We start from the raw sequence: 21,953 nt of genomic DNA, 5'->3' as shown, positions 1-21,953 counted from the left end.
GCCCCAGTTCTTTCCATTCGAGGCACAGACCTGGCTGAGCAGGAAGAGAACTATTAGCTTTATAGTTACAAAGTCAATAGAAAATGAATTTTAAAAGGATATCAAATCCTCGTGATAAGGGGCACGGAAGGTTGCATGCTCAGTGATCCATACTATCCCCTGCAAACCAGATCAGGGAGATTAGTCTTTTCTGCAGATTAGTTTATTTGCTTTAATGCAAAGCAGTGAAAACAGTCCAGTGAAACATGTAGCTAAACAAAACCATTTTCCAAAGAACATAGAATTAAATTGCTAGAAAAGTTTAAACAATTATAGGTCTGATTCAAACTGACCAAAGCCAGACACCCCAGAAGCACACATATAAATTCTTTACATCAGGCTGCTTACAGGTACCACAGGAAAATTCAGCCTTAAATCTTGTTAAATCCAAAAGAAAACAAAAAGCCCTGAAAAAAACAACCTCCTTCTCCAAATACTCACAATGCACATACAAGATAAATAACAAATTCACAACAGTTTATAAACTAGAATTAAAACTTTAAAAAGGTCTGCTTTCAGTTGACCAAAGCTAAAAATTCAGAGCAAACCTTTAAAGCCTTTACATCATATTTTATGTTGTATAAAGAGCCCACAATCCCCCACAATCCACACAACATTCAACCAATTGTGAACAAAACTCCAAGTAATAACCAGATTTAATCTAATCCAGTTACTTTAAATATGGGGAAATTACTAAAACCAACTAATTTGGCACTAGAGTGGAAATAAGGACAAAGATGACACCATGATGGTGCCTTTTCATGGCATCACTGCACTCACTCATAGGAAGCCTCAAGATGCTGCCAAGGGTTGTGCCCTAAAGTTCCATTGAGGAACAAAAACTGAGACCTGCTTTGGTGTGCCAGAGAGCACCATGAATGCACAACCAGAACATTACATGGGGTCACCTCTCCAGGCCATCTGGAAAAGAAGAAATATTCTGTCGTCAACAGCACAATCCTCTTCTTTTCTATTGCTGAAGTACATTGCTAGCAAGCCTTTTAAAAATAGAAGGATTAAATAAGCCTAAAATGTCATAGTGAGATTTCTAAAGCAAAAAATAATCTACCATATTGTTGCAGCACATGGATGATTTCAGTGTGAAATTGAGCCAGGCCATTTCTCACATTCAGGGGGTTCTTGCAAAATGATTTTTCTCCACACTCTCCCAGGGCTCGTTTCTGCAATCCATATTGGATACCAGAGACCCTCAAAGCAGAAAACCAGATTCACTCCATGTCAGCAAAAGGTCATAGATCTAGAGTTTGGTACTATGGAAACAGAATTGTTTAGCTTGGAAAAAATCCCTAAGGTCTGTGAGCAATATCAAGCCCAGCACTAAACCATGTCCCCAAGAGCCACATCTACACAGCTTTTAAATATCCCCAGGGATGGTGGCTCCACCACTTCCCTGGGAAGCCCATTCCAGCACTTGGCCAATCTTCCAGTGCAGAAAGTTTTCATAATACTCCACCTAAACCTCCCCTGCTGCAATCTGAGTCCATTTTCTCTTGTCCTGTCACTTGCTAGTTGGGAGAAGAGACCAACCTACCCCTTGCCACAACCTCCTTTCTGGGAGTTGTAGAGAGATGGTCTCCATGAGCCTCCTTTTCTCCAGACTAAACACCCCCAGCTCCTTCAGCTGCTCTGGTCCTCTGGGACCTGGGTTTGGAAGCAGGAAAAAAACCAGATTTCATTTAGAAGCTACAAAGGTAACCTTTGTGCAAGACTTTGGCAAAGAGCACATGGCCGCTGATAATTTTTTTCTTAGGGAGGATCATCAAATCACCTTTGGGTCATGGATAGCATGAGTTCCAGGATAATGCATCTGGTAATTGTGTCTATGATTACTGAAATAACATTATGTACAAAATAAATACAATATTTGTGCAAACATTTGAATGGAGGCAGACTCAGACTTGCTCTGTCCAAGATGTAGAGATAATTAAACATCAATTTATTCTGGTTACAGAACCTTCAAACCAATGGTAGCTGGAGGTTCACATCCACACCAGCAAGGAATGTTTCTGGCATGGAAAACTGTTCAATCAGCTACCTGATTCCATGGCTTTCCTTTCTTTCTCTTTATTCAAAGGAAATTCTTGCTGGTTTCAATTTCAGATCTGCTGCTCCTGCCCAAAGCCTCATGTGTAGTTTTCAAACATGGCATGAGGAAAGTTTATTTGTGGTGCAATGTTTTTCTAATCAAATGTGTAAATCCAACATGAACCATTCCAATCCATCAGTAAGGCTTCAATAAGCGTAGTTTTGCAATAATTCTTGATTTTGTGTGAATTGTCTTCGTTTTACTTCTACAACTGTGCATATTATTTACATAATACACTGCAAAAATACCTGTAAAACCAGCCACGTATTTATGTGGGGGGATTTCAGTCTGTTATTTAGCCTGTGCTCCTTGTCAGGTTTGATTCATGTAAATGATTACAGAATGAAACCACACCGTCAGCAACTCTGAATTTACTGCTCTTTTCTGGAAATTCCTACTGGAGATGGGAGGAGAAGGGAAGGCAGGGGAGGTGTTGTGCCTTGAGAGGGCAACCAAAGAGGACAGACCCCTTATTCTGTCACCTGAGGTCTGGAGGCCTTTGAGATTTCCACCTTCAACTCCAGACACTTCTCTCCATTTTATCTCAAGACAGTTTCATTAAAACACAAGATTTTTTTTACTTTTTTCCCCAAACATTTCCTGCTGGCCAATGCAATGTTCTGCCAGGTGAAAGTTGTTTTGGTTTTTTTTTGTTTTTTTTTTTTTTTTTTTTTTTTTTTTGCTTGCTTGCTTGCTTGCTGTGTTTACAGACTGGGCACTGGAAATGCAGTGGGATGCCCATGCCTGAGCCAGTGAGTGTGAACACACAGCTCCTTAAATCCTCCTCCATAACTGCTGCACCCTGTCACACTTCTGAGCCCCAGGTGCCACCCTGAGCTTCAGTTTTTAATCTACTGGTAAAAGTCAAAGCACATTTTTGGCCTATAGGCCATAAAGAGGAAAGAAGAAGGATGTTCTGCCCTGGATTTTGTTGTATTTTGACATTCACACTCCCTAAACATAAATTATTAATGTTCAAATATTTCATACTTTTTACAAGCTGATCCAGGAACTGCCTGATTACCTACAGATTTCTCTCCTCTCTAACTTACCCCTCTATAGACACCAGAAATCCACCTCAGGTCCCCACAACCTCTGCTTTCCCTCCATATCTGCCCTTTTGCCCTCACTCTCCCCTTTGTGATGTTTCCCAGCTCTTTTTATTGCTCCTGTCCTTCTTCCCCCCAGTCTTCAGCTGAACAACTTGCAGCTCTTTTACTGAAAGTTTTTCAGGCTCTCCAATACTTCCTTCTGATGTCAGCAACTCTCTGGACTTATCAACCACCCCCTCCACTGCCATGGGGCAATAAACCACACCTCAACCCCTGTACCCCCAGCAAGAACAGGCTCTGGATGTTTGAGTGCACAGCTGATGATTGCCAGGAGACTTTTCCAAAGCCAGTGGCATGGAGATTTCACCTCCATTGTTTGGCTGAAACTGGCTAATATGCAACAATAACAGAAGGCAGAGGGGAGACAGACAGAAACCCTCATTAAAACCAAATGCCTAAAATTCCTAACCCCATTACATGTGACAGCTCATTTAAAAAACAGATAAAAATAACAATCCTTGTCAATATTTATGTACTGCCTATACTGAGGTTTAAAGGCTGAATTCTAGTATCCATTTCTTTAAAAAGAGACATAATTACTTTTATTTTCCATCAGACTTCAAGTTGGTGAGAAGCTGATGTTTTTAGTTGTTGTCAAGTAGTGTTTATATTAAGGAAAAGACTTTCCAGGTTCTCTTGCCCTACCAGTGAGTAGTGGGGATGCACAAAGAGCTGGGAGGGGACACCAACAGGACAGCTGAACCCCCACTGACCAAAAGGATATCCCATTCCATATGGCATCACACTCAGTACAAAAACTGGGGGGAAAAGTGGCGGGGGATCACTTCTCAGGTACTGGCTGGGCAGCTCTTGGCAGGTGGTGAGCAATTGCATTGTGCATCACTTGTATATTCTAAATATTTTATCATGATTATTATCATTACTGTATTTTCTTCCTTTTCTCTCCCACTAAACTGCCCTTAACTCACACATTTTCTCAGCCTCTCCCTTCTGATTATTTGCCTGATCCTACCAGGAAGAGCAGTGAGCAAGTGCCTGTGTGATATTCAGGGTTAAACCTCCTGGCTGGGGTTAAACCTGACAAGTGTGTACAGAATGGTTTGAGAGAAATAAATACAAAATGCTGAGCTGATACTGTAAGTCACTGGGCAAAGCACTGGGGCTGGGTTATCTTGCCCTGACCCTGACACTGGAGTGTGGCCATAAAGATGGAAGGAAACCCTTGGGGAAGTGCAGGGGTTTAATCAGCAAGAAACTGAGCTGAGAGTGCTTTTGGAACAGGAAGGGCTGCAGGAGCAAATTCCTGGGCCTCTCTCCTTCCCAGGCTCTGAGATTCTGCTTCACCCACAGAAGCCTGAAAATCTGCAGTGCTAATGAAAACATTAATGCAATCCAAGCTACCCCAGTACTAGTGGGGCTAACTATTAAAATCTCATGAAAAACATAATGAAGGATTTTTTTTTTTTTTAATTTTATGCACTAACCACAGAAGAAGGCAATTTATCAAAACCAGTCACCACATCTGACTAATAGTTTTGTACATTACAGGAATCCACCAGTAACTGATGAAAGCTGATAAGCTGTAAACGATTTCTCTGCTTGTAAATATTGCAAAGTGTCCAGCAGTGTTGGTAATACTGCTGCAATAAAATCAATTAAAAAAATGAAAGAAAAGCTAAAAGCACTTCAGAAGTGCAGAGGAAAAAAAACGTCTTTTCATTATGTTTCATGTTTATGTTGCTTTCCTTCCTTCTCTTCTCTGGAAAAACACGAGTCATGCAGCTCTGTTGTTACAGGCTGCAATCTGGTGGGATGGCTGTGTTTAAACAGCATTTTTCCTAATTACAGCCCAAATGGCAGAGCCCTAAAGGAACAGCGAGGTGCTGGGGAAGGTTATCAACACTGCTCAGGGCATTTTGCCCCCCCAAATCAGAGCTGAACTAAAGTACCATTAAAATATTGGGTGGTGGAGAGCTGCTGTTTTAGCCAAGCTACAGCTCAGAGAAAATTGATGGATAATATTGCTTTGCCAGAGCAGTGATGGTGGGGCAGGGAAGAGGAAGCTCAGCAGGGATAACAACTGGGGCTCCACTCTGCTAGTGAGCAACATCCCTCCCAGGGTTCCTGGTCCTGCCCCTGCTATTAAATGTTCAAGAGACAAGAAGAAAATTTTCTGCTTTAGTGTTATTTGTTATCATAGTGGCTTCTCCTGACCACTAGATCTACAAACAATACAAATGAAAATATGTAGCCATGATCCCAACCAACTGCTGTTATTGATGGATGATATTGAAGCCATTCTGAATGTTGTACTACCCAAGAGCTGGTGCAAATATCTACCAAATTATACTTTTTCTTAATTAAAGATGTGAATTCTTACAGCCAATGGACTTACACTTTTCCTCTGCAGAAAGCAATGAGCAATTTTAAAAGGTGAATACCCAAACTATAACAGAACCCAAATGAAACTTTACCTGAGAACCATAAAACATTTTAAAAACAGTAATAGGTGAAAGTCAGCCTTGTAAGGGGGCCAGCACAGGCTGTACATCACTTAAGCTCTACTTAAGACCTCAATATGGGATTTAAGTGAAACTTAGCTGGTCCATGACCTTTGTGCTGACACAGTGCAGAGCTGAGTGCTACCATTAGTGATTCAAACCTCACAAAGAGGTTTTACCCTCATAAAGAATGCTTTACTTTGAGGAACCTTTTACTGCCTCCAAAACTTTGGGGGAATGAACAAACAAACAAGAAACAAAAATATAGGACTGGCTTTTACCCTGCTTTTTAACTGGGATCCTGGTGGCATGGTCATCTCTTGTCCCATGTTTCTCTAAGCTATGGGATGAGACCTTGTCCTCTCAGCTGTTCTCCCATGCTGTTGCCTGGGTCAGCAGATGTATTACCCCTCTTACCTGGGCCAGCAGATGTATTTTACCCCTCTGACTTGGATTAGCAGATGAATTGCCACTGGATACTCAGGTCAACAGAAGTTTTGGCCCTGGAGACCTTTCAGCATGAAGCCACAGGTTCAGTGAATTGATTCAGGAGCTGGTACATCACACAGCACTGGGTGCACAGGACAATATTTAATGGAGGTTTGCTGCTTCTCTTTCTGACAATTGCTACTTCTCTGCTCAAGAGAAATCCACAGGGAGGCAAGGAAGACCCTAAGGAAAAGTACTAAACTGCAACAACCAGAAACAACTACAACAAAATCTCTGATGAAGCAGAACAGAACAGCGTGTAAATGCTGCTCTCTAAAGCTTTGTATGTGTCTCACCCTTGCAGAGCAAGCTTTGGAAATCACAGCCTTGGAGAACGGAGGCCTTTGTGATGTCCGTGCCTCGGACTGCAGCAGGATCAGGGTGTTTGGCCTTGGATTCAGAGACTCCCCCAGCCTGCACTGCCTGGTCACCAGGTTAATGGTAAGCAGCCTCCTAAAACATTGATGATACAGTCAGACTTTGATATGTTTATAGAGAAATATTTTGCTCTGATCTGTGCTATCTTCCCTCACTGCTTCAGCAGGTTACAAGTACCTTCCAAGCCCACTGCCAATGTGTTTGATACAAGTGAGGGGAGCTGAAGAGGCTCAGACCTTTCCAGGACTGGTTCCCTGGAAATGCAGAGCTATGAGTTTTTGCTCATTATCTCTGTGGAGTTTTGTTTGACTCCTGTTTGGTTCAGCTGCTCTGTAGTCCATTGAAGCCTGAAATCACAATATTATTTCTCATTTTGTACATCTGGAATCACCTCACTTGGTTGTTTTCCTAAACACATTTAAATACTAAATTTTGTGGTTGAATATAGGGTTTCCTCAACACAGTAACAGAGGCTCTTATTTGAATTTTTTTAGTCATACTTCAATACCAAATCAGAAGTTTTGATGAGCATCAAACCCATCTCTTATGCCTGCACTGTAATTTTATCATAAACAACGATACACAGGCAATGCTGCAACTGAGTTATTTGGTGGATCAGCATTCTTAGATATGAAATGTTTGATTAAACTCATAAATCCATCTCAGAACAGACACTCAGCCTGACTCCCAATCAGTGCTGGCACACTCACAAGGCACAGCTGAGATTCGCTGTGCCCCCTTTGGGCTCCATAGGCTCGTACCAAGTTGGGATGTTTTGTGATGTTTTGTGCAGCTGATCAGGAGGAGCAGCTGACATCACCTTTAAGGAGCCATGAGCTGAGCTCCTGGAGGAAACACAAAGTTACTCGATTACATCACCCCATCTCATCCCAGCTGCTCATCCCAAGAGCAGACCACAGCACTCCCTAAATCAATGGACCACCTGCATGCCTAGCTAAGCGTGGCTTCCCCTTTACTGTAGCTATAGTAACAGCAGGTTTCCTTTTAAATAAACCACCTAGGAATGCCTGATATTATTGATCAGCAATATAAACATGCATTGACAACAGGAATCTCTTGACGAGCCTTCAGTTTCTGCACTCTCCCTCTATTTTACTGCAGCATCTCGATGGCGAATGGATATCAGGAGAACAAGAAAGCACAAAGGCAGATTTTCTGAGCTCTGAGGCTGTTGACTGCCAGATCCCAGTCCTGACCATCACAGAGGCTGTGCACTTCGTGGCCGGTGATGAGCCGTTTGCAAGATGGCAAGTGAAAGTAGGAATTTTATTATGTTCCTAAGAAACGTTTTAGAAAGAGAAAAATCAGTTGTTGTGGTAAATTAAAATGCAAAGCACAATTTGCTTCCTTTCAGAAATGAAAATGCCTGTAGAAATACTCCCAGTAATGTCACATAGAGAAAAAAACACCACAGCAACCAAAACAATGATCTAAACCCAGGTGTCTCTGTGGCCAATCTAAAAGGGCAAATTGCAACCCTTCTAGAGGTAATCACCTGAGATTATGCTGTTGTGCTAATCAATTGTTAATCATTAGCATTCCATTTCTGAAAACCTCAGCTCAAACTCCTGATTAGGCAGCAAGTGTCAGAGAGCTTTGACTCCCTGGATGTGTGAGCAGTGCATGGGCTGGCTCCTGGGCAGGCTTGAGCTGGGGTGTCATGGTCACAGTCATGGTCTGAACAGGTGCAGGAAGAAGCATGTGCAGAACCCAGAACAAGCAGCAAGAACCTCCTTGTTCTGGGTTCTCTGCTGCAGTTTTAACCCCTTTTTTCCACAAAATTGTACCTATTTTCTAAACATCCCAGGAAACCAATGTCTTTCTGACCCTCCATGCCTGCTGCCCTTGCTCTCACTCTCAGCCTGGATGGTTATTTTCTGCAGATCCGTTTTTTGGGGGTTTTTTTTCCAAGACTGAGATCTTTTAAAGGCTCTGAAGCTGAGAAGAATATATTGCCATTGTAGGGAGACTGCAGATGTGCTCTGAAAATTGCATCATGCAAAATGAAACACGTAAAACACTCCCCTCACTGTGGTGTTAGTGCCTGTCCTGCCCCCTGCAGCTGCCTGCACCCAGCTGGGGACATGTGCTGCCACTGGCCTGGGGGAAACAGAAACGTGTTTGGCAGGGCACATCTTCTAGGCAGTCATTTATTTTAAAATGATAAGGATTTGGGAGTTTTAGGACATCATGGTAAAACCCTGTGGGAGCAGAGCCTGACTGTTTGCTGCTGGGGTGGACCTTGGACCTTCCTTGTGGCACACCAGGAGGGAAGGTCCTCTGCTCAGGACTCCAAAATTTCTCATAAAAGGTATTGGGCTCTGCCAGCTGTGAAATAAAATGCTGCCTCATAGTGGAAGGATGTGAGAGAGAGACACTCTGGGTGTTCCTGGCCCCAGAGGACAGCTAAAGCCCTGGTATGTGCACAGGAAGGTTTCTGCAGTGCTCCCAGGACAGCACCCTCACAGCACAGGTCTATTACAACTCTGATTGTCTTCAAGTGCTTCCTTTCAGCCCTGAGGAGGTCTGTACAGTTTTTCTCATTCTTTCCCCTTAAAAACAGCTACAAAAACTCTTTCCATGCACTAAAGCTCCAGAAAAAGTCTGCACCTGTAAGATTTCTGCCCTTTCCCTCTCCTTCAAACCCTGCAGAGGAACCAGGCTGACGGCTGCGCAGAGAAAGCTCAATTAAATCATCTCAGTCTGCACGTGGATCTGGTAGTCCTGTGGATCTTTTGATGAACAAATTGGGAAGGCTGAGCCCAGTGCTCAGTTTCAAAGGCAGCTGGCCTTACATGGCAGCACAGAGTACAAAATCATGGAGCTTTTCAAGATAAAAAAATTACTTTCAATTAATTCCACAGGTGTTCAAAAATTCATGTTCCAGAAAACTCCTCCAAACACTTATTACAGCTCAGAAGACTTATTGATGATCTGGGTTATGTATCTATGTATCTACTTTTTAAAACATAGCTAAAGGATTTTTCAGAACCAAAAGTCAACACAATTATTTCTGGAAATGTTACTGTTCAATATTTTCAGACTCTCTCCCCCTTCCCAAATCAAATTTCAAAGGAATCATAAAAATTCCACTAGAGCTTTTTTCACCACCAGCACTGGAGGAGCAGCAGCTCTTGTTAATTCTTTTTCATTCAATCTCCTCTGGTATTCCTGTTTCAGATTTTGCCCATTGTTTCCATGACATGCTGCTGAAGGCAGATAAGAAAGTACATGTGGCTATACCAGAGTGTTTGGCATAATTAATTGAGATATCAAAATACAAGCCCATTGCTTGGGCAGCAGATGACTTGAGCTGTCCAGGCAGATGCCTGGGTGAAGAGGTGAAAGAGCTTGGCAGAAACTCATTTAATTTGGGAAGCAGCTCTCATCCTTTTCATTAAGTTGTTGTTGCCGAATTTGTCTAGAATAGAAAAAAATCACAAATAATTCAGCGAGGCAAAAACTGAATTTGAACTCACCACAGTTTTACACCTTTCACTTTCTTTTTAGAAAGTTTCATACAAAGTCTGTATAGAGTGATGCCAATAGCCAAGATCATTTCATGATGGATGGAAAACCTGAGGCAGAAGCAACAGGGTTCCTGATCATCTTTTGCATTTATGCAGAAGCAGCTCCTTCTTCCCAGATGATTCCTTTGAAACAAGGCCCAGCTCTAAGTGGGTTTTTGCCTCTTAAGGTCCAAACAAATTTAAGGTTTGCTCAGCTTAGTTCTCATCAAACTGTTTGTTCCACATCATTAAGATGACTAATGAAAAAGCAATTAAAATAGCTATAAACCAGCCCAATTCTAAAAAGAGACCAAAAGGGATGTTTATAATAGAATTTAGAAAAAAGTACAGATGAAAAAAATAATCAAATTACAGGAGTTACATTTCACTCACAATGCTCACTTCAGACAGAACAATTAGTGCAATTTTACAGCTTTTTATATTTTCCCCTGTCTAGACATTTTTTCACCCATTATTAGTGCACCAGTACTGAGACAACATTGGACACTCTGGTAAAATAATTAAATTAAATGAAATTTAAATTGCATTAGGAAAAATAAATTCTTAATGGAAGTCTTGCTGCCAGAGTCTTTCAGTGAATAGCAGGACTACAGGGGACGTGCCTGTTACAGTTTTTTTCTCAAACTGCAGGAGAAACTCTTTATTTCTTTTAAAAGCATTTTTATCTGTAGCACAACACACTAATATGTCTAATATGTCAATAGTAGATTAATTTTACCAGATCAATGAATTTTACTGAATTTCTGGACCAATTTATATCTCCAAAGAAACTGTTTCACTTCCACAAGCTGAAATTGTGAATATCCATGAATACTGCCTGTTCCTCTCCCTGTGGTGGTTCCTGCAGATACAAACACTCAGATCACAGTGCATTTTGAGCTGAGAACCATCTTATCTGACATTGTGGGAGAATCTGCTCTATTATCTTCCATGAACTTCCAACCTGTTCATGATGATTGCTGCTTTTAATGAAACTTAGTATTTTTTTGCTCTCTGTATACTTCTGTTTATCCTTGTTCAATTTAACTTAACATTCTTTCTGGGAATTGAAAAAGTTTATTGATTGATCAAAAACTTTATGGCCTTAATCTTGTAAATATCCCCTGCAAAGGGACCGAGGATGTTTCAGCTCTGTGGTCTCAGGAGAGATGGAGGAGGGCTGGGGATTGTTTTTTAATAGCAAGAAAACACAGGGGTATCTGATGAATCCAAAGCAAACGCTGTTAGATTTGCTAAACAGCAGATTTACTTTGAATGTGAGAAGACAAAACCTGAAAAATACCTGACAAAAGGGCTCTGCTTTCCTGCTGGTTCTCATCACTGTCTACAGCATGGCCTTCCCCAGGGTTTGGGGTGCTCTTTAAGGTTCACACCACTCAAGGCATCTCACAAAGCATTCTCGAAAGCTAACCATTTATCCACACTTCCCTGGTATCTTTTCATTTTTACTGTGGAAAAATTAAAACATAAATTTACTCAACTCTTCCGTATTCTGTAGGCATACTTATATAAAAAAGGCTATGTTTCAGGCTCTCTGAATTACCCACATGTACCCATTATGAGCTGGGACAGGTGACTGCTCTAACAAACCTTCCCCAGAAATGAGGCTGTTTCTCTCTCATATTTTCCACCCTTGCATATTTTATAAGGTTTATTTCAAATAAAACTATATAATACACATTCTTTCTTTTTCTTTTTTATTTTTTTTTTCCCACTTTTAGGCCAAGGATTTTACTTACTGATTTGCTATTAGTAACAAAGTGGTTTCGAGTTCCAGCCAAAAATGTTAATTGTGTTTCACAACCCCTTGTAGTACTTGAGTACAGCTTCCATAAGGGTATCAAGAAGAAAAAAAAAAAAAAAAAAAAAAAAAAAAAGAACCTTCAGGATAAAACCTAATAGCAATCAGAAAGCTGAATGCCAGCTGAGCCAAAAGATCTTTTGGTTATTAATGAAGAGTTTCCAGTTTGGAGCATTAAGCAATTTGTTAGCTCACAGAGCCACTCACAAGTGGTTTAATTTGTCTTGCTGGCACGCATCCAGTTCAAGGGGGCAGTGGTATGTGCTCCACAATGAGCAGACAGTCTCCATATGGAACATTATTACTTATAAATATGATTTCTGTATCATTTAGATCACTAACGATGGCTTCCAGTACAGTAATTCCAGAGTGCTGACCCTGTACGACGCCGTCTGCCAGGTCTGCCAATTCCATCCGACCGGACTTTGTAAATTAAAGGTAATTTAAAGATCATAAAGGTTTAATACGGATCGTTCATCTCTTCCTTAGCCCTCTCCCTCCCTCTGATGTGCTGTGTGCAATAACTGCTCTGGAAGGGGAAAACCCATTTCACAGATCAGCTGCACAGCCCAACACTTTGCTGTTCTCTTTCACAGCCTCATGTCTGCAATATTTTATTTCTTTTTTCATATTTTCGTGGGGTATGAACACCTGATAGGGCATGCTTTATGATGGACCTTCCTCATGCAAACACCTCAGGAAAGCCCACGGCTGGCAATATTTATCCTTTGCAGCTGTTAGTGGGAGTAAATAAGAGTGAGGAGCCTGCCCTGAGAGGCTTAACTTCACTTCTGAAGTGTCTGTGCTATTTTCCCTCTCCCAGCCTGTTTGGTGAGGGTATATCATTTCTATTCCCATTTTCTGCCTTAGCAAGAGGCACACAAAGATGCATGTTATACAGCTTTTGTCATGTGAGAACACCCTTGAGAGAACATAAACCATTCTTGCTTGCATTAAACACTGCTAAGTACAAACATATAGTATTTTGACAGTTTCAAAACCGTAACCAAAAGTCTGGAGTTACAGTTTAAAATGCCAACATGTTAGAAACTGCCTGCAGAGCACTGTAAACCTCTGTTTTCCTATGGAATTATTGGTGTAACATCCCTTAAAAAGACCTTCCCTTCTCTTTTTTCCAGAGACCTGCATTAAGCAAATTATCTGGTTTGCAGTGAGGCTTCAAAAAAATTTTGGAGGGTATTAGGTGGGCTATTTGAATGTGCTGATCCTGCTTTCCTGCCCTGAGGCAAGTATGAATTAATAGGAGGCCACCAGTCTGCTTTTTTATAAAATGAAGATTAATCAGGTACATCTTAACTCATTTGCCTCACTGTTCTCATTAATGCTAATGAGAAAATACAGTTTTAAAACCTGCACTGATTGCAAGCACATACCAGTTACCAAAATTTAAAAAAAGTTTACTTTTTTTTTCCAAGTAAGTGCATGAATAGAAGTTACTTTATAGGCCTATGTGGTAGTTTGACCCTGAGTGGATATCTCAAATCCCTCTATCACTACCTTCAGAGAGATAAGGGCAGGGAAACCCAACGCACCCAACTGAGGGCAAAAACATTCTAGTATCAGATTAAAACAATTGTGTCAGAATCATTTCACTTAAAACTCAGGTGAGGGGTTTTTGTCAAAGGCTTTCCTTATTCTTACGTTTTTGAAACTCAGAAATGTATATGGTCTCTCAATATGGTGTTCTCTAGGGATTGTAGTAATTTCTATTCTAAGAGGCTTCAAGGGAATATTTGAACCAAGCTTCCAATTGCATCAGACCACAGTCTAATTACCCCTTCTACATTACTCTGCAACACCTAAATTGCTTTCAGAAAAGGTGTTTCAATTAGGGGACATTTTATATCAGCCCATTCCACATTCTGTGCTCTTTTATGAAGCCCATTCCTACCACACTGCATCACATCAGGAAAAAAAGCATCCTTGTTTATTTTTTTTTTTTTTCACCAGAGCATCAATCCCTTGAAAACAACAATGTAATAAAATCTCATTAACATCCAGGTTCTAATGCTGGAGATCTGTCATGTTCTATCATGTCGTGGCCATTATGAGAATGCTTTTTGTTTCTCTGCCTTACCCATTACCCTAAAGTGGCATTATTTAAAATATTGACTAATGCAGTTTGCAAAAGAAGTTTGGGACACCAGTAAAGCAGTAGACAGAAAACACAGGGCCAGTAACAGGACACATACGAGTCTCAGAAAAACAAAGGGAAAGGAAAAATGTGTTTGGTATCTTGTCTGTCCTGCTGTCCCACTGTGGCAAGGACATCCCCCTTGCTCCCAGAAGTATTCCATGTTTTTCTGGGAATCTGCATGGTCAGATAAAGCCCCACCTGCCTGCGTAGCTCAACACTGGCTACAAGGCTTTACTCCTCCACAGGACCTTCCCATGGGATAGATCATTAACTACATCTGTTAATTATATCCCTCTGTCCCCTTCTTAGATAACTCAAGTGCCTTCAACCCATATGGGACCCTCACAGCCTCTCTGGCCCTGGGGACTCCCCAGCTGGGAGAGGAGCAGGTCAGCCCAAAGGCTGCTATGCCCACACAGCATCACCTCACAAATGTATTTTGGGATGTTCTCCTCCACCAAGGAACCATGGATGTGCTCAGCTCTAACCTACAGCTCCTTCATGGGGGCCTAAATTCTAATGCACTTCTTTATTTTGCTTTTATAGCAGAATTATTATTATTAATTTAATAGATATAGAATTATTGCTTTTGCAAATGCTGGTGAAGAGCAGGATTCCAATATTTCAAATGGAGCTTTTGTCTAGTCTCAAGTTTTGTGAGTATCGTGGAGCTCACCTCTCATGGATACCTGATACTCATCATATTAACAGTCACAGCTGGAAATAATGACCACATACACCACAGGAGTGTGAAAATGGGAAAAGTCACATTCTGTTGCATCCAACATCCATCTATGACAAAGCAACATCCCATTCCCTAAGATAAAACATTCAAAGCTACAAGGATCCCCAGCTGGAACTGGAAAACTTCCACAGTTTCCTTGCTGTAAGCAGAAAACATTTAAATTGCTGCTGTTTCCTTGTTTCAAGAGACAAGTGAATTTCTGCTTAAAACCAGAAATTATTAATTGCTAATTTCTTATCTACCTTATTCCTTTTTTTTTTTTTTCATCGCCTTCACCTCCCATCCTTTTTTTTTTTTTTTTTTTTTTTTTTTTTTGGCAGGAAAATACATGCAACATAGATGGACTTTGCTATGGTGAAGGAGAGTCAAGCCCTACAAGCCCTTGTCTTCTCTGTGAACCTGATGTTTCTAAGTTCACCTGGTCTATTAATCAAAGTAAGACAGGGGGTTCTTTTCCAGAATTTTCCAGAATTTTGAAGCATTTATCAGGGAATTCATGAGTCATTTTATTAAATTTATCATTCCTCTATTTAGCTAACTTGAATCTATCCTGTGGATGGACTGTTTGCAGTGGGAATCATTGGGTACATCAGAAATGCAGACTCCACTGGGTGCACTATGTACATTCTTCTGTTTGAAACCTGATAAATCTCAGATTAATAAATGAAAAAAAAGAGACTGAAAATTAAAATTTGATATGCCAGTGCCCCATGCATTGCCCAAGTCTGTCAGCTAAAGGTGATGAACCCTAAATATCTCTGTCAGCATCTCACAGGTACAAATCTTTAAGTAGACAATTTGGGGAAAATACTGGTTTTAAAACACTAGTGTATATTTTTGGTGTCTGGAAGAATTGCTTCCTTTTGCTGAGTGAAATCCTACGAAATGCCTCCTAACTGAGCTTGGCTTGGCAGGGAGTCCAAGTGATGGGGATCAGCCACTCATTACCTTCACTGCCACAGAACCCAAAGGCTCATTGTGCAGCCCCTCGAGGTAGGGGTCATGGAGAAAGCTGCCTTTTGAGGCATCTCCTGAAGGATGAAGACTAAATCATAGTTTTTTCATGGCTACATGCCTGGTGTAAACAAGAAGTATTGCTCACCCCACCCTTTACAAATAATCCGTGTTTCCAGCAGCATTATCCTCATGGCCCATCTCCTCCCTTACATGTTTCCATCTGGTCAATATAAAGATTATATTACTGCTTTTATGTAAATCCATGTGGTGCTTCTAGGAAGATATTCTCTACATTTTAAGCTTTGTAAACACAAACACATTACAGAAAGGTGTGTGAGTCACAGAACCAGTCTGCTTTGTTTGTTTGGGGTTTTATAACATCCCAAAAGTTGGCCAACTAAAAAATCCATTTGGATGTCACTTGGATGAGTAGTTCAAATGGCTAAGGGTGAGTCAAGTCTCAAATAAAGCCTGTACACTTGAAAGCTCTGTGTTTTCCCCCAGGAAAATATTTAAGTCCAATGAGGGATATTATCTGTGACTCACAAACCTTGCCTCCTTTCTGTCATAGAATGACAGAAAATTTTGAAGGGCTTGAAATGAGCCTTAAAGATCATCTTGTCCCACCTCCTGCCATGGGCAGGGACACCTTCCACTAGACCAGATTGCTCAGAGCCAAATCCAGCCTGGCCTTCCATTGTGTTGGCCAGAGCAGCAGCATCCCTAGGGATGAGCTGATCCTCATCAGCTCATGAGTCAGGAGACAGACTCATAACTAATACCAAGAGAGCTCAATTTTAAAATTCAGGAAACAGTTTAAAAACTAAAAACTGCATTAGTTTTGAAATTTATAAAACTAGAAGTGATTTGGGAACTCTGAAACATATCATGGTTCACTTTTAAATGATGTCAAAATTTAAAAATATTTAGAAGAAAGGGTTTGTCAGACCTGCTTTGTGTGAAGTGTGAAAAGTGTGAAAGTGTGAAAACTTCTTTGAAAGTTCTACAGTAATAGGGAGAGTGTATATATATATTTACTGGATGGCAAGCAGATCTCTGTAGGATTGGAAACACTCCTCCAGACTCCTTTCAGAACATCTGATTTTATGTTATTTTGTGCCTACCACTTCCACTTACCATCCATTCAGTTAACACCTTTGTGTTTATCCATAAATGCATACCCTGCATCAATATTTCATTGATTACTTTGGGCACAACTTTTATGGGCTCCATGGCTTTAGTGTTTGGGAAATAAAAGGTAAATGAATAGATGGAAGCTTTCAACAGTTATGCCAGGACAATCTGCTGGACAAGCATTTTAGAAAGCTCTCATAGCACAGCGGCAATAAAGGAGACACATATTTAAATAATTGCATCATCTAAGCCATGCTATGGAAAGCAAAGTTGGATTAAAATTATATGCACCACAAAAAAAAACCCCTAATGGTGATTTCCCATGAGCATAATGCAAGGAGTCCTTATGAGAACACGTATAGAGTTCATAATGTTAGAGCATGGCTTGAAATTAATCCTCAGTATTAGAAATGTGCTTTGAGTTAAACATAACCATGGTCAAATTGCACTGTGAGAAGATTCCTTTAAATATCAATACCTGTCAATTTGCACTACTGGCTAAAGAGGAAAGATGCCTTGAGACTGAGAAGGCTTAGGACATGGAGATGAAATTCCTGGCCCTGAAAAGAGCTGCTGTCACCTCAGGGTACTCATCTGATCTCACTTTTCCTTGGTTTCTAATTATAAAATTTAATCATTTTCTCTACCTTGCCTTCCTTACCTATGTACATTGAAAGTCTCTTCAGGTAGCATTCATCTTCTGCTGTTAAATAGCTTTGTAAAATTAGGAGGGTTTATCTTCATTGAGGAAATACTGAATGTAAACAGCAGCCCTAGAAATAACAGTGCCAATGGTGACATGATTCACACCACTGTCACTGGGGATGGACAGTCTCAGCATCACTGATGTACCTCTGCTGGCTCTGAAAAGACCTTTGTTCCTCATGGAATGTCCAACTGAATTCACTCAAACTGCTCATTTAATTGCTCCTCATGGGTAAAGGCAGGAGAGTCTACTCAATGGAAGAGTTACAATTTATTTTTCCTTCTGAGTTGCCCGTCCAATTCATTTGTCATTCAGCATTTTGAGAATTATTTTACTTGTGTTTAAATGGATGGATGGTAGGTAGATTAAATATGTATGTAAGTACCAGAAATATAACTAATTATGGTTTCAGGAAGAATTGGAACTAGGGGGAGGATATAGAAATCATGCAATTTTTACTCCCATATATCAGATAGCACATCAAAATTAATCAAAGTGCAGGATGGGACAAAAATTCAGCATAGGGCACAGAAAAAAGAGGAGAAAACAGGTGTTCCTTTGGTAAAGCTATTTGCTGCCTCCAACACCCAAATCTCTTCCTCCATCAGCCTCTGGGTATGATCTGTATGTTTTCTCTGAGAGTATTCCTTCAAAGACCCACTCTGAGAATCTTCACGTGGGATAAACCAGAGTTTATGTAATCATGGTTTCATTTTTGCTGTTTAGACAACCTGCCTCCTGTGTTCCAGGCCCCCTCCAGCCAGCTGCTGACATTTATTGGTGAGAATTTTGTTTACCAGCTAATAGCAGTGGATCCAGAAGGGTCAGCTGTGCTATTCATCTTGGAGGCTGGGCCACGGGGTGCCAGGCTCTCTCCTGCTGGCCTCCTCCTCTGGAAAGTTGATTCAGAAGAAACACAGACCTTTGAATTCACTGTGTCAGATGAGTGCAATGCACAGAGCAGATACTCTATTGAGGTAAGGGAAAGAACACTTTAATGGAAAAACAAAACAAACCCGTTTGTCATGTCAACGCAACTGTGCAATTGTCATCATAGCTAATAATTTGTTACTGTCTTGAAAAGCAAGGCTTCAGCTGTTTCCTCATAAGTGTATAATATCCAGTGCAGCAATAATGATCAATTAATGGAATAAATATCTCTGAGAACATAGAAACTATATATACAGGGAACAAGAGAGAGTGCTATTGATTGCTGCTTGAAAGAACATTCTTGCAGAGCCTTTTAATGGTTCATTAATCTGCTTTAAAATTCACATTCTGCATCTGGATTGCACAAAAAAAAGCATATAACATAAAAGACCAGGCTTTAGCTATAAAAGGGAGATTATAACTCATTCTCAATGATATTTTTAGAGGATGTCTTGCTCTCATGTCATTACTCCACACTCTAAGTTTCTTGGCAGAGCTTGTGCATGGCTTTGTCTTTATTGTATAGGCTAACATTAATCCTCTGATCAGATGAGCTAATAAAGCAGGATGCAGACTCTTGATATAAGAACAGTTTTGTGAAGAAAAGATTTTCATTCCCAGAGATTCCTATTTTTACTCATTCAAACCACAAAATACCAATCTGCTGAACCCACACAGCAGAGGGGAAACTGGAGCCTAGATATGGCTTTAATGGAAATATTTCAAACTAGACCCCTGTTATCTGGCAGAGATAATGCAGAGCTTTGAATCTGTAGAAATGCAGTTCTTGTACATACGTAAAATACAACCATGGATCTCCTTTCCCTGAAGAGAGAGACCAGATAAGGAATGCCACAGTCATGTTCCTGCCTGGGAGCCATTTGTAATGTGAAAGGGGAAGGTGGGCAGGCAGGCAAAGAGAAAAGATTTTTCCTTTCTTCTTTGAAGAATAAGGAACAAATTCTGCCCTCAGATACGATTTGAAATCTGCTGTTATAGCAAATAAGGTTGGGCTTTTTTTCCTTATAAGAAGTCAGAATGTGCCCTTAAATGATGAACAAAGAAATGCCTTTGAAGTCGAGCTCTCAGTCAAACAAATAAGTGCAGTGAGTATAAGACCATCTATCTAGACAAAGGAAATTGGTTAGAAATAAGTTGCCATAATACTGGATAACATGTTTGCAGTACAAATCTCTCCCTTCCTAAAGGATAACAACACACCTCCCAGCTGTGATTATTCACAGGAATCTTACCACAATTCCTTTTTGCCTTCCCCAGGTTGGAGTGAAGCCCTGCAGCTGCCTCAGTGGTGGCACATGTGTCACCAATATTAAATACCCCCCAGGCCTTGGTGAATACCTCTGCTTGTGTCCAAATGGATTTGATGGAGAATTCTGCCAGGAAGACATCAGGGACTGCAAATCAAACCCCTGTGGCAGTGGAACCTGTGTGGACAGCGTGGAGAGCTACTTCTGTAAATGCCCCCCTGGTTTGGGAGGTAACACCTCTCTATTTGCCCTTCAAGTTTAATTACTGTGAGCTACAGGATTTTTTTGAGTGTAGCATGACCACAGCATCTGCCAAACAGACTGCAAATATAACCCTGTTCTTCTGCTGCCATGGCTTAGCTTTAGACATGGAGAGATGTCTAAAGATCTAATGATAAGGAAAAATGATAAAATGATAAGGAAAAATTATATCTAATGATATCATCATTAACTAATGATAAGGGAAACAGACCTAAAGCTCTGTTGTCCTGAAATGGTCACTCAAGGAAGATGGGAACCTCCCAGATCTCTGCTCCTTCCTGCTCATTTCCCATGGATTTGTCCAGACATGAGATGACTTTGGAGAAGACTGAGTGAAAGAGAGAAAAGGCAAAGATCCAGGGCACTTGACAGGATTTCACCGAATTAAGCTGAGGAAAGAATTAGGATTAAATGAGGTTTCTTAGGTTTAGGAAGAAGTAGATATGGAAAACACAGAAAAATAAATTGTCCTTTAGTCCGACTTGAAGCTTCATTAAATTTAAGCATTAGAAAATCACAAGCTCAGTGAGTTGTCAGACATGATAATGAAACAAAATCTAACCCTTGAAACTCTTCAAGGCTGGTGCCCTGGTTTCAAAATTCTGTCCAAGCCAAAACCAGAACAGCTGGCCAAAATGTGATTTTAAGAAATTAAGGGAAGAAAGACAATCACTTAACCCCCTGCTGCTCTGATCACATTCTTGAGGCCCATAATGTTGGCTGCTGCCAGTGTTATAGGTTTGAAAAATAAAGTATCATTAACATCAAATGCACATAATTATTACTGCTTATTGTGCATATATACAGAAAACTCCTCCTTTTTAAACAAAAACAGTGAACAGATTTTACCCAGTGGGCAAGGTACCCTTCCTGCCTGTCAGCAGCTCCTGAAACCTTTATTGCTTTGGTCATGTGGGACTGCAGACTTCATTTCTTTAAAATTCCAGCAGAAGTGAAAAATAAAAATCATTCCGAAGTCCATAAAAATGGCTTAAAAGATCTGTGATACCTAATCTGTGTTGACTCCAGGTAATGCTACCTAATGGCCAGAGCCTGCTGCTTCCAAAGTCTTTACACCACCAGAGATTCCACTGAGGCAAGAACACACAAGCCTAAGCATGGAGAATAAAGTTCTAACATTGAATTTTTACCAAATAAAAGTCCCTAAGACAGTCAATCATATGCAGAATGTCTTTAATCCCCTGGAAAGAACATTCCTATGAGCACAGGAAAATTTGGGAACTTTTAATGGTATAATTTAGGGAGATATACAATGAGAAAAAGAGTTTTGATTGCCTGTAAGGAGTTGGATTAAATGAAAAAAAAATCAATATAATTCCATGAGTTAATAACTTCAGTGGATCTGCTGACTGGACACACAACACCTTGATGGCCAGAGAAAAACCAGGTTTTCCTGCACCTTTACTTCTTGCAAGTTAAATAACAATGGAAAGGGTTTGCTGTTCTTCCCTGTTCTTCCCAAAATGCCAAAACAGAAGCAACAAAAGAAAATAAGATATGATTGAGTGAAAAAGGAATACATCTCAAAGTTTTAATAGCAGGTGAAAAATTATAAACAAGTGGAGCTACAAGCCAGCTGGGAAGCAGATGATTTTACTTCAGGGCAGGTTCGGTGACAACAATAAAAACTCATTCTTGATGCTGTGTTTATGCCTCAATTCCCCAGAAAACCATCAATAATCTAATGAGAAGGCAATGCTGTGCAGCTCAAGTGACAGCACCACTTCACCATCAAATCTTTACAAATGACAGCAAACAGGCAGTAGAAACAAGAAGAGAACTTGTGAGAGTTTCCCAAACACCCCAGCAATGGAATCAGCAAGTCAGGTGCATC

The 21,953-nt window shown here is 40.6% G+C and overlaps 1 protein-coding gene across 1 annotated transcript in view; it reads left to right on the top strand.

Annotated features, from left to right (window-relative positions):
- The window catches only part of LOC310911565 (von Willebrand factor D and EGF domain-containing protein-like), a gene marked incomplete at its 5' end in the record, with an annotated part of 117,118 nt that overhangs the window by 88,523 nt on the left and 6,642 nt on the right, over nucleotides 1-21,953 (top strand). The window contains 6 exons of the mRNA XM_083865259.1: nucleotides 6,514-6,650; nucleotides 7,710-7,865; nucleotides 12,273-12,377; nucleotides 15,163-15,277; nucleotides 18,366-18,616; nucleotides 19,848-20,067. Of these exons, the coding sequence (XP_083721385.1) occupies nucleotides 6,514-6,650; nucleotides 7,710-7,865; nucleotides 12,273-12,377; nucleotides 15,163-15,277; nucleotides 18,366-18,616; nucleotides 19,848-20,067 (984 nt within the window). The remainder of the gene's footprint in view (nucleotides 1-6,513; nucleotides 6,651-7,709; nucleotides 7,866-12,272; nucleotides 12,378-15,162; nucleotides 15,278-18,365; nucleotides 18,617-19,847; nucleotides 20,068-21,953) is intronic.

Source organism: Zosterops lateralis, assembly GCF_965231275.1.
Source record: "Zosterops lateralis genome assembly, chromosome: 7".
Classification (NCBI taxonomy): Eukaryota; Metazoa; Chordata; class Aves; order Passeriformes; family Zosteropidae; genus Zosterops; species Zosterops lateralis.
This window is presented reverse-complemented; position numbering and strand designations above follow the sequence as displayed.